General features: G+C 39.9%; 1 protein-coding gene across 1 annotated transcript in view; it reads left to right on the forward strand.

The window, feature by feature from the left end:
- The first annotated feature begins 741 nt into the window (after nt 1-741).
- Nucleotides 742-12,406, forward strand: part of LOC108792265 (fibrillin-2-like) — a 153,745-nt gene continuing 142,080 nt past the window's right edge. The window contains exon 1 of the mRNA XM_018563004.1: nt 742-986. Coding sequence (XP_018418506.1) covers nt 817-986 — 170 coding nt within the window. The 5' untranslated portion in view covers nt 742-816. The remainder of the gene's footprint in view (nt 987-12,406) is intronic.

A 12,406-nucleotide genomic window follows, 5' to 3' on the forward strand; every position in this document is an offset into this window, starting at 1 on the left:
TGTGTGTGATTTTCACACAGCAAAACGTATTTATCAACCAAAAAGTCTCTAAAAGCATATTTCCACTAATGCCATATATGGAAAAATCATGCACATGATGCATATATAATGCTGCTTCACAGTTTAGACAAAAATGGTTAGCTCATGCATTTACATTCCTTGCATTCATCAACGCAAGCAACACAACATAGAGCTAATTTACCCAACATCACCTTGGAATTCATTCAGGGCTTTGCACAACACACCTGCTGGGTGTGTACACATTACAAAGGTGTTTAGATTCCACCCATAGATCATGCTGGGAGGGAACACACTGCAGAGGTGTATACACGTTCGTGGTGTGTTTATAAGGTTAGTAAATCAACCCAAAGGACTTGATGAGTACTGTTTGGGGAAGACCTAAAATAAAAAATGGCAAATCCAATTTGTTTTACAGTATGTTTCCTTTCTCTATGGTAGTCAGAGCCTGCTAGTATATTTGTATTTTGGTAATACTGTCTGCAGGTTCTCACAAACTAAAATCTCCAGTACATCTATCACTACTACTAATGATGATGGTAATAATAATATTGTACATCTTTACATATATTTCACTACATTTTAAATACTGCTCTTTTCTCTGTATACACATAATTGTCATTTTGAGATATTATAATTTTTTTCCTTAAATCTTACCACAGCCTCTGCAAGAGCGCGACAGGATTGGATATCTCTATGTTCAGGACTACTTAAAATCTTCCTTCACCCTAGCAACATTAACAAGCATTCCGGAAGAGTATTTAAGGAGACTGAAACAATTTTTCAACCCCTACCATCATGGGGGTGGTATGGCTGGCCAAGTTCATGCTGGGATGTACAGCACTATGGTATGTGGAGCAAGCCCAAGGCCAGGTGGAACTCGGGGACCATCAAGTGGACAGGTTTGCAGGCTATGAAGACAGACAAGCCCTGAGAGTGAGAAGAAGAGGACAGGACACACTGAGAGGGTATGATGCAATATATTCCTTTTTGTATAGATGTTTCTTAACGTTTGAAGCATCAGAATTTAAACCGAAAAATGTTGGGCAGTTGCAATAAACTGAATATCTGCTCTTGCTAGTTTATGATTTGTACAATACATGTTAGAGAAGTGTTAGCCTGTATGGCACACTCAGCCTATCGTCTACTGATGCTAACTGCTGTTACCAGACACCAAAAAAAACCAAAACCTGATGATATGTCAACTACTGCCAGGATTACAGTAGTTGATATAGTAGTTGACGTAGATTACATGAAAGTGACTCATCTTAGTTATAGAAATTATGAAAGAGTTGAATGTATTGAATTAAATGAATGTTGATATGTCAGTAACTAACTAAAGGAGTGAGTTGGAAACCCTGCTTTCTAGCTTTTTAAACATTGCCATCTCAGATTATACCCTGGTATCCTAAATTATTTTAGATATGTGGCATTCATTTTAGTTATTGTGTCAAGTTTTTTTTACAATTTTGCAGCCCCAGAAGAGTGGTTCACTATTGATATCAGAATCTGTAGCACAATTGTCCAATAGCGCCTTAAAGAAGAACTCCGGGCACAATTAACCCTTGCAGTGGGGCTACTCTTGCACTAAAAGAGTTAGGAGCTCATTTTCGTCTAGGGACGAAAATAAGAAGCCGGCTGGCTGTTAGACAGTCTCTTCAGCCTATCTCCTTCTCCATTCCAGCAGTGTAAGATCCTGTGAGTCATCGCGTCTTATACACTGTGTATAGGACATGAGGACACTGAGGGACTTTCTATCGCTAGAGTGGAGGAGGAAGGCTGAAGTGACCTATCTAACAGCCAGCTGTGGGTCAGATGAGTATATCTTTCTTATTTGCGACCCTACAGTAGACGTAAATGAGCACTAAACCCTTGCAGTGCAGGGGTAGCCCCAATGCAAGGGTTAAGAATAATTGTGCTCGGAGTTCTTCTTTAATGTATACTTTGTCTAAGCATTACAAAATAGGTGTACAATTGAAGTTCTCTATTACAAAAAATGACATGGAAGTATTGGAAAAATGTATTATTGTATAATACCAACAAACAAACAAACATGACCCAGTTTTATAAAAGAGTCCTAAATTATAAACATAATCCAATCCATTTAAACCATATGCATAATAAATATTAGAAATGGCTCAAACATTGTGGTTTATGAAAGAATTTGTTTGTGTTGAAATAGAAGAATAAGAGTATGATGTAAGAAAATGGGGTCCAACATGTTCAAGATTTAAATTCACAATGGGTCTTGGGAACAAAGCATAACTAACCCGTTACCAGTTTTGCATTAATATTGCATAATGGGCAAATTAGAGTGGCAACTAAATTTCTTTTATATCCCTATACCACGGTGCTTGTGCTTCTATTACCATTGTTGGGGATTGTTGTTTTTTTTGCTTTTTAGCAAAAGCAAGCCATTTTATCCCGATTTACTAACAACTAGGACCTGAGGGACTGAAGAAGATGCTCAGGGTTTTTGTTTTTAAAATGAGGGGCCATTTTAAAGTTTGTGTTCACAATGCATAAATGTGGTGTATGTCACCAAATATCATAAAGGCATTCTACCAATAAAAGAAGTAGAAATAAGTAGACTTCCTATTGATTTAAAAACTACCTTAAAACCCTTTTTGTGGTTGATGTATGCATTCATGGGACACCTCTGGTATGAGACTCCATGTCACACTTGTGTCTAAATTTCCGCTTCTTTAATAAAACATATACAAAGTATAGGCGTCTCATTACATCACAAGACTACAGAGAGAAGTCAGGTCTACACCTTTCTAAAGCCCTGTCTGTTCTTTGCAGACTCTGGTGTTAAAAAAAATTACACAAATGCATTGCAGTTTCCAGTGGCGATGCCAAAAGATTTTTGTTCCATAAGCATGGTGATCCCCAGCGAGGCTGTTAAAACAGTACTGCTGTATGCGGTCATCACACCTGGAAAGAGTTACATGTGTATAAAAAATGTATCTGCTGAACATCAGGCTGGGTGGGGTAGTGGGATAAAGTGGTCTATTTCTTTCAGTGCCTTTTAACAGAAAAGCAGCATTCTTGGATTGCTTTGCAATTACAAACATTGGTTTACACTTAAAGAAATGTTGTCTCACTATGAGACTCATTCTGCAGGGCAAATGTCTAACAACGTTTACAAAGACGGTATTGTTGAATGTACAATGTTTAGTTCCATATATTGGTTGATTTTCCAGTGCCTTCTGTTGGGTCCTGGGTGTGTTTAAGATCTGGGAACGTCAATGCTTTTATTGTACTGCATCCAGTCATCCACCAAACCATTCTGTTGAAACTGACAGCAAAAAGCCACTGTACACAAATTAACATCAACATGTATAAAAGGTTCCTGATATATGCTTAAAGAAACAAATGATGGCACCTTTTTTTTTTAGTTCAACTAGTAAGTAACAAAATGACTTCTTCAAGTAAGTAACAAAACTGGAAACAAGGAAATACTTTTTTTTCATTTCAAGTAGGTCTAAACCCGAGTTGGATAATGTTTAGTTTGCTGGAGCAGTGTTTCTCAACATTTTCTCAGTCACAGCACCTTTTAAAAATATGCAAAATCTTGGGGCACCCCAGTCTAAAAAATAAAAATATAATTGTAAAAAACAACATCCTAGTTTATCCCAGATAAGTGGTCTAGTATTTATTTTAGGGGGCACCCCACACAAAAATGTGTGATTCCCCTTTAAATCAGGAGCCCCCCCTTTCACATCAGATTCCCCTTTACATCAGGACCCCCCTCCTTTCGTATTAGAGTCCTCCCTCTCACATGAGTAAGAGTCTTTTACATAAGAGTCCTCCATTCACATCACAAGACTCCCTTCACATCAGAAGCCGCACCCTCCTTCACATTAGGAGCCCCTTTTGACATCATAAGCCCCCCTTTCACATCTGGAAACCCCTTTACATCACCTTGTTTCCCCTTCACATCAGTGTTCTACAATCACATCCAACCATCTGGGGCAGCATAGCAGTGGATGAAGCAGGCCACATGTGAACTTCCATCCTTTAAAAAAAAAAAAAATCACATCCTCCCTGGATTAGCATCCTTCATTTCCATGGTGCTAATGTAAAAAAGGTTACAAGCAAAATATTTTTACAGCATGTGGTATAGAGTTAATGTTCCTCCCTTTACTTAATCATTTCCTCAGTTGTTACATGCTTAAAATGTTTTGTTCACTCTAGAGATATGTTTCCCTCATACTTCTGACTTATCACTTTATCATATTGTTTGATGTAACATTATATTTTGTCTGTAGCTCTGAGAACCTGCATAATTACAGACATGGAGGAACAATTTCCGTTTTAATTAAAACAGCTACTTAGATGGCTATGTTGAACTTCTAAGAGGTGGCAAAAGACATTCCAGAGTCCTTGTGGGCTGATGATCACTTAGCCCACTCTCCATTCATTCTTTTCTACCCAGATGTAAAACAATGTGTCACACGGGAGGGGCTCCCCTCTTGCTAGCCTCTAGACTGTTATTTTTCTTTAACTGATGTTTCTCCTGGGGCTGTCAGGCATAACCAGATGCTCCTATCCTCTGATCATGGGGAAAACCTGAAGGCTTATACATTCCTGGCCATATATTCGTCCGTGTGTGAGCCAAAAATTATTTTATAATTCTTATCTAATATTCCCCACAGCTTTTAGTTTTGGATTACCTAATCATAATGTGACAACACTGCTATGTTGAAAAACATAATTATTTATTATTAGATGTATAAATTAAAGAGCACCAACATATCCTATAGGGCTTAACAAAAATATTTAACATTTACAATTACAAACTATAGTACTCAAACAGAATTACTGCTTGTCATGATAAGGCCCCTAGAAGTGCTTGCACATACAGTAACTCCAGCCATGTCTCCTTTACTGATTAGGTAAAGCTCTGGCCCTTTATTGTAGTGATGGTGATTGTCCACCCTTTGTCACCTCCCACACATTCCAATTGACCAGGGTGGCAGGCCATCATAGTCATGGGCCAATAGGAACATGGGCAATATGGGCACTCTCCAAGATTACCAATAAATGTTGGAGCTTTGTTTTTTATATAACCACATACGCCTTACTCTGCTGTGTTTTTGCTGAACTGTAACAAGCTTTTTTGGTGCCACATAGGTCAGATAGACATTCTCTTCCTCGTCAGATTTGACTTGCTGACCAATGGGGTTATTTACTTCCTATGATTAAACCCAATTGGGAATATGCATCAGGGGGCAAAGCACCATCTGACAAGGGAAAGAATGTCTGTTTGACCTACCTGGCATTATTAAAGCTTGTTGCTGCTCAGCTAATAATGCAACAGAATATGGCTTATGTGTTTGTATGCCTGGAGAGGAGAAGGCGGATCCTGGAGATTTTGTGCTCCAGCAGGCCAATCACTGTATACGTATGCCTGGAGCGGTGTAATGTACACACATTAGCTTTGCACCCATTAGTTTAGCAACCCAATAAGGCAGATACGTAACCTTGGAAGAATTTTAGAAGAATTTTAACCAGGGGTAAAATGGCAAATTGTGATATAGGATGAGTTTTACCATAATGAATGCACAATGAGGGTGTCCAAATAAGTCAACTTTGCCAAACTTGCATGTAAAAGGCCAGGCAACAATGTAAAAGAATGATAGAATCAATGCTGCAAAACATTTCCTATTATATGAATCATTAAAAAGGAAGGAAAATTGTCCACTAGATGTAATTTGGGAAGGTCTAAGCACACAAAGGTTAACAACATCTATTACAGTGGTACTCAAGGAATGAGACTCTGGGGTCTATTTATAAAGAAGAGAATGTGACTTTCACAAACATTCGCTGGTGGAGAATCAATTGTTCCCATTTAAAACACTTGCATCTTAACGGCTCTTCATCAGAGAATGTTTGTGAAAGTCACATTCTCTACTTTATAAATAGAGCTCTGTGTGTTTTAAAATGAGCCAGTTGATCTGCTCTGATGGCTTTGTAGATTTCCATGAGGCAATGTTGCTTTTGCATTGAACATACAACATACAAAGCAAGTACTACTACGCCAGTACGCCAATTAATGCTTGGCTAACAGTTCCTAACAAGTACATCGAGACACAGCTAAGTATCTTAACTAAAGGCTGTATCAAAAGAAGTCCAGGGTAAAATAAGTGGCTGAGAATTGGTTGGTAAGCATTAATTAAGCAGCCTTACCTAAGCCTCCTACCTTGTTGTTAGCTGCTTATTGTAGTAAATGGTTCATGCAATTTGTACAAAAGAGGAATAAAAAAGGAACACAGAATGGATCTTCGAGTCTGAATCGGAGTTGGCATTAATGGCCTGTCTGTTGACACCCATATTGAAACAATAGAGCTGATTTAATACATAAGAAGGGTAACTATAAAACATAAATTAGTGCAATTTCCTATTTGCATGGTACAGTGCTCATTTTTACCATAGATGCAGGGCAGTTTTTAAAAAATCTGTTCCTTTTTATTTATTATGTAGGTCTATACATTGCTTTGCAGTACTTCAGTATTTGCCCTCCCCCGCTCTTGTGCTGAATTGCTATACAAACAAAAGCTGTAGAAAAGAACTGAGTACAAATGAAGTGGTTATTGACCCTTTTCAAGATCACACGGGCTGTACACATTAAAGGCAACTCAGGCTAAATAATAGGGGAATTGGCTATCAGACATCACATTTTAAACCTTTTGTGGCCCCTATGGCTATGTGTGATCATTATATTGAACCCTTATATCAAGTGTGGTTGAGATTTGTTGAGTTTTATTACACCGCTGTGGGGCAAAGACCTGTAAACATGCATGTGACCTTACACTGGTAATATACTAAAACTTTCCATTTTCCTCATTGCTTCCACTTTTCAGCACTTTATTACTTCACTGCCTTTGTTTCTAACACCTTCCAAAGAAATTCACAAAGCGATACCTGAGAAAGCTGAAACGCCATCTTAGACTGAAGCATTCCCTTTGGGCTGATTGATGGCGGCTAAAATCTTTCTGGAAAACTAAAAGCCATTCTGTCTAGCATTACAGGAAACCAAAGTGATGAGGGGGCGAAAAGGCATGCAGATGGGACACAGAGAGTTTGTGAAAGGAAAGTAACAATGTTGTTATTTGTTAGGCACCAAAGGATATTTATTTGTATAGATGGGAAGGCCACCCAGCAATGTGTGCAAACAAACAGAAGGCCCATCAGGTGCTCCAAAAGCCACAGCTTTCCTCTTTTTTATTGCACCGACAGAGGGCTTTTAGAACACACTGTGAACAGCTGTAGATTTGCACTACATCTACCAGAGAAAAAGATCTGTAATGTATTCAGGAAAAGAGGGCCCATTCATACCATAGCATTGTGCTAAACCTGTTATAGCACAGTGCACAGTACCACATGCTAGTTGCGCTGGTGCATTACATGCACTACTTTTTATCACCGCACTGCACAAGGAAGCACACTGCACGTTATTGTGATACTGCACGTTGCAAAGCGTTTCGACATACAGACACCAGGAGGTGCTTTGTGTGCTATTCAGAATGAATAGCAACCCAACTCACCAGCGTGCCTAGCAGGGCTGCCTCAGGCGGCACCTTTTTATTATGTCATGCAGGGGGATGGCAGGTAGAGCGGTATGGCCACTCTGCTTCACAATGTTCTTCGTGTGCCTGCCACCCCCTTTTTGGCCAGAGCGTCCCAAGTTGCCAAGAGCTGGGTGAGGAAATGTGTAAGGCCCACATAGATCTCCCCACCTAGCTCTTAAAAACCTGGGATGCACTGGCCGACATCCTGCCCAGATCACAGAGGTCCCACACCCTGTATTCTGCACCGACCCTTGTCCCCCAGCCGCTCTGGCTGCGAAAATGCTAGGCACCTAGCAATCACAGACATCCAAACCCTCCTGGACGTTCCAGGAGTCTCCCGCTATAAGAAAGCGTCTCCCTAAAGTGGCACGCATTCACAAAACACGCCGGTGGCCAACAAATTATTATGTGCCTGAATAAATTTTTCATATATTCGGACATATAGTAATTCATTCATTTACATGTATTCTGGGTTTTGTGTTCTGTTTTCTATTTTTACTTTTCTGGATATACTTACTTGAAAAAAGGGATCGGCATGACAACCTGACACTTTATTTGTATACACTCTATTGTAGTTTGACATTTATTGTTTGCCTTCTGTTGTTTTATCTGATAAGAATACTTTTATTGTGCCTACAAGTTTAATAACCTTTGAATAAAAGTTTTATTTTTATCATACTTTTTAATATGTTTCTTTGCGGCTTAACAAAATAGGAGTCTTTAAATGGTTCGGATATTGGGGGGAAATGGGTGTGGTTACTGGGGGTGTGGCCACCGAGGGGTGTGGTCACTGAGGGGCACTGTAAAGCTTTCTCGCACAGGGCGCCTAAAGGCCTAAGACCGGCCCTGATGTTCAGTGTAGCCAGAAGTCACTTTATTGTTCATAAAATATGAAACCACCTCTCTATTTCTCTTGTTTGATGGTTTGCACAGTTGAATAGAGTAGAGTGATAGTGAGTAGATCTGCATATACAGCTGACCACATCTAAGTCTAACAGTGCATTCTAGCATTAGTTTATACTAAAGCAATCACATGACACACGGCTTGCTAAATTGTGCTTAAAGGGATCCTGTCATGAGAGATTAATGGTGGCTGCCATTACTGAATTCTCGTTTGAGAATGCTGGTTCCCTGGTTGTCATTCTGATGCTTTGGCTTCTGTCAATGCTGTCTGAGTTGCTAACATGGCACAAGTGCAGTTTTGACACTTTTTTGACACTCATTTACAGCATGCTTGTTTTGGGACTGTGACTGAAACATAGACATCTAGCATTTTCAGGAGGCCTGCAATTGCAGTCCCTATATTTCTCTCATGATAGTGTCACTTTAAGGCACACTAAATTTACATACATTAATACTGTTTGAGAGTTCTCTGCATGCCTTAAAATGCTTTTGTAGCTTAAAGTGACACTAAATTCAGGAGTTAAATCTTAAAAATGCATTCAAGTACCTTAACTATTAATAAAAATGTAGTTTATTTGGGTATTACTCAGCTGTAGATCCTCAAATCATCTCTGAATCCGTACTGATACTTGGTGATTCCATCTGGAGGGTGGCTACTTTTGTTCTCCATGGTCCCTGTGTGTTGTAAAGTAGTCACCGCTCCAAGCTCCCTCCCGTGATGGACTACAATCTCAATACAAATTAGTAAACTAAACATGACATTGTAGTCCATCACAGGAGTGAGCTTTGAGTGGTGTCCAATTTACAACACAGAGGAAGCATGGGGATTGGGGAACAAAAGTAGCCAAACACGAGAAGGAAGGACAGTGTCAGCACCAATTCAGAGGTGATTTGAGGATCTACAGCTGCGTGATACACAAATAACATACATTTTTGTTAATAGTTAAGGTACTTGAATGTATTTTTAAGATTTAACAACTTAGTTTAGTGTCACTTTAAGGAATCATAGCCCGTGTGTATAGATTTACTGTGCTTTTACATCTTGTTGACTGGTCCTCCTTTACTGACATATGGAAAGTCTTCAGATGTGTTTGTCCCTTTTTACTTACAGCAGACAATATGACTTCAATGTCTGTGCCACTCAGCAGTCAGCAATAAACTTTGTAACTTGTTAGTCAGCATTCAGACATAGACTGGTGTCTAGTTCGTACATTCACGACCTCTAAATGTTCCCAAGCCTTCCTTGTCAGATTCTGTTTGCCAGCGTAGAATCTGCAGTTGGACAGTGTTTATGTTGTACGGCACCCAGCTCTGTTCTTACTAGAAACTGCACATTCAGTAAATTATCAGAAATACTGTGTTTTACTTGGTTTTGGACATCAAAGACTTCCAGGGAATTGTGCAAAAAAATGGAGAAGCATTACTGAATTTATGTATTTATGTTAAGATCCAGCTTACTTGACAAAAACCGTCCCATGTGAATTCTGGTCTCTGATGTGGTTTATCATTCTGGTGCATTTTCAGTGTTCCTGACACACATTTTGGTTTGACCGACCCTTATTTTTATTATGCCAGACATGTTAGTAATAAAAAAAACAAGTTCTAAAAAGTGACATTTCACAAAATATTCAAAGAATTGCAATGGCTGCCATATGGGAAGGTCGGACCGCAACTTTTAGGTACTCTCCTTAAGGATTTACCACTAATCCAAGTATTTCAGACTGGTGTTTTTGGGGCACATTTGGTTCTTTCACTTCTCCACTGCAGTCCTGAAAACTGTTTAAAGCAGAACTCCAGCCAAAACTAACAGAATAAAAATAAAAAGCTCTTTGATAGATAACATAACAAAGCCAGCCTTTGCTACTATATTTAACGTTATTCCAAAGATTTCCCCTGATGTACTTTTTTTTCTGCCACAATATGTCCTCAGTCTGATGGCCAACATCATTTAACCCACTTCCTCTGAGCCCAGGTAGCCCTGAACCCAGCACACCCTGTTGCTGGACAGTGAAAGGAGAAGGAGCACAGCGATGAGCTCATCTCTCTGTCACTCTGCTTTCTCTTCCTATCAGCACATGAACTGAGTGGCTCCATGTGCTGCTTCTTCTCACACTCCAGACCAGCTGTACAGGGATGAAAACTGAGTCAAATTCATGTACTTACACTGCTTACATTAAAAATCTACATTTAATGATGTGTTCATGATTAAAGGGCTTCATTAATTTGTGTCTTGTATATCTGCCTAGATTCCAGCTTTAAGAATTTAAATTGAATGAGATTTAAAATTGTTCTATAGCTCTATGCAATTCATCCTCCCAAGCTGAGAAATGGCAAAGAAAATGAGATCAGATGAATGTGCACTCTCTGTGAAAAAAACTAGGGCATAATCACACCTTGGGTTAGACCCAAGACTCTTTAAGATACTAGAACCATCATGCAACTCCAAACCACTTTTCTTGTAGATCAGTTGTCTTTGGGCAACATCTTAGAACAGCCGTTCTCAACCTGTGTAAACTCAGGACCCATATTTGAATTGGTCATTAAGTCAAGACCAAAGTCGCACGGCATTGCGGTACCGTGCTTTCCGATGCGGGCAATCAAACTGTGAGTGAGAGGTGCATTTGGGGTGCCATTCAAATGAATGGCAATGCAACACACCTCCCACACCTGAATTCGCGGTAGGTGTGATTTTGCGTTCTACAGTGCGTTAATCGCTAGTTGAGAGCCAAGGTCTTAGAGCATAGTAGAATTGTAACCCCTGATTGGCCCTGTGTGCAGTGGGTAACTACTAAAAGTAGTTTGGTGTCTCTTGGTCCTTACATGCCATACCATGGAGGTGGGAGCCTTGGAGTAAGGTCGGAAGCACATGAATGGTGACTTCAATCTGTGCTGTTTGTTGATTTAGGAACTTGTGCTGAAAGTTGATTCAGTAAAATATCTACATGAACTTAACTAACAGGCTCTATAATGGAACGTTCCAGAGCTTTAGCATGCTACACTTAAATCTCAAGCATTGACATACTAAAACTCTTTGTAACTTATTTGGTGTAAAGTATGTCATGCTGGAAGCTTCAAACACCCTAAAATCTCAGCTAGTAACACACTGATGACTTTCTTAGTCAAAAGACTGGAGATAACCTCTCAACCTGCTGAAATGGTAAAGGACACGTTTTAACACAATGTATGCAGGCAATGAAAAAAAAACGCCTGACATGCCCCCTGTTACATGGACAATTGCGGAAAACGAAAAATGATTAGTCAAACTCACACGTGCTATTTTTCACCTCTATGTTTTTCTTTAAATGGGCTTTTAAAAAAATGCAATTATTGGTAGATAATCATTTTTTATATAGGAGTATGCATCACACCAAAAAGAGGGACAAAAAGAAAACGAGAGCAGGTCAGTTGGGTTTGGTTTAAAAAGAAGGACATGGTTCTACAGAATCAATACCTGACAGATACCATAGACCAGTAGTGAGTAACTCTGGCTCTTCAGCTGTGCTTTAACTATAAATCCCAACATGCCTCTGCCTCTGGGAGTTATGCCTATAACTGTCAGTCTTGCAATGCCTCATGGGACTTGTTGTTGCACAACAGCTGGGGGGCGAAGTTGCCCACCCCTGCTGTAGACCCTTTTTTTTGTTAATCCAAGTTCTGTGTACATATTGACCTAGTTGGCTCTATTTACAGTTTAGGCCCAGGTGTATGAAGGGAGAATGGAATATGCGCTCAGTTCCCCCTTTTGGCACACATATGTTTGGCACCTTCAGACCCGGTGCACACCTGGGTGATCTGTGACCGCACGGCAATGGTGCACGATACTGCGCAATCACAGAGAGTCGCCCAACACCCAGGGCCGGATTTACTCCACCTGCCGCCCCAAGGCCAGGTTCCACAATACGCCCCCC

The sequence above is a fragment of the Nanorana parkeri genome, unplaced genomic scaffold (assembly GCF_000935625.1).
Source record: "Nanorana parkeri isolate BGI_ZX_2015 unplaced genomic scaffold, ASM93562v1 scaffold621, whole genome shotgun sequence".
NCBI lineage: Eukaryota > Metazoa > Chordata > Amphibia > Anura > Dicroglossidae > Nanorana > Nanorana parkeri.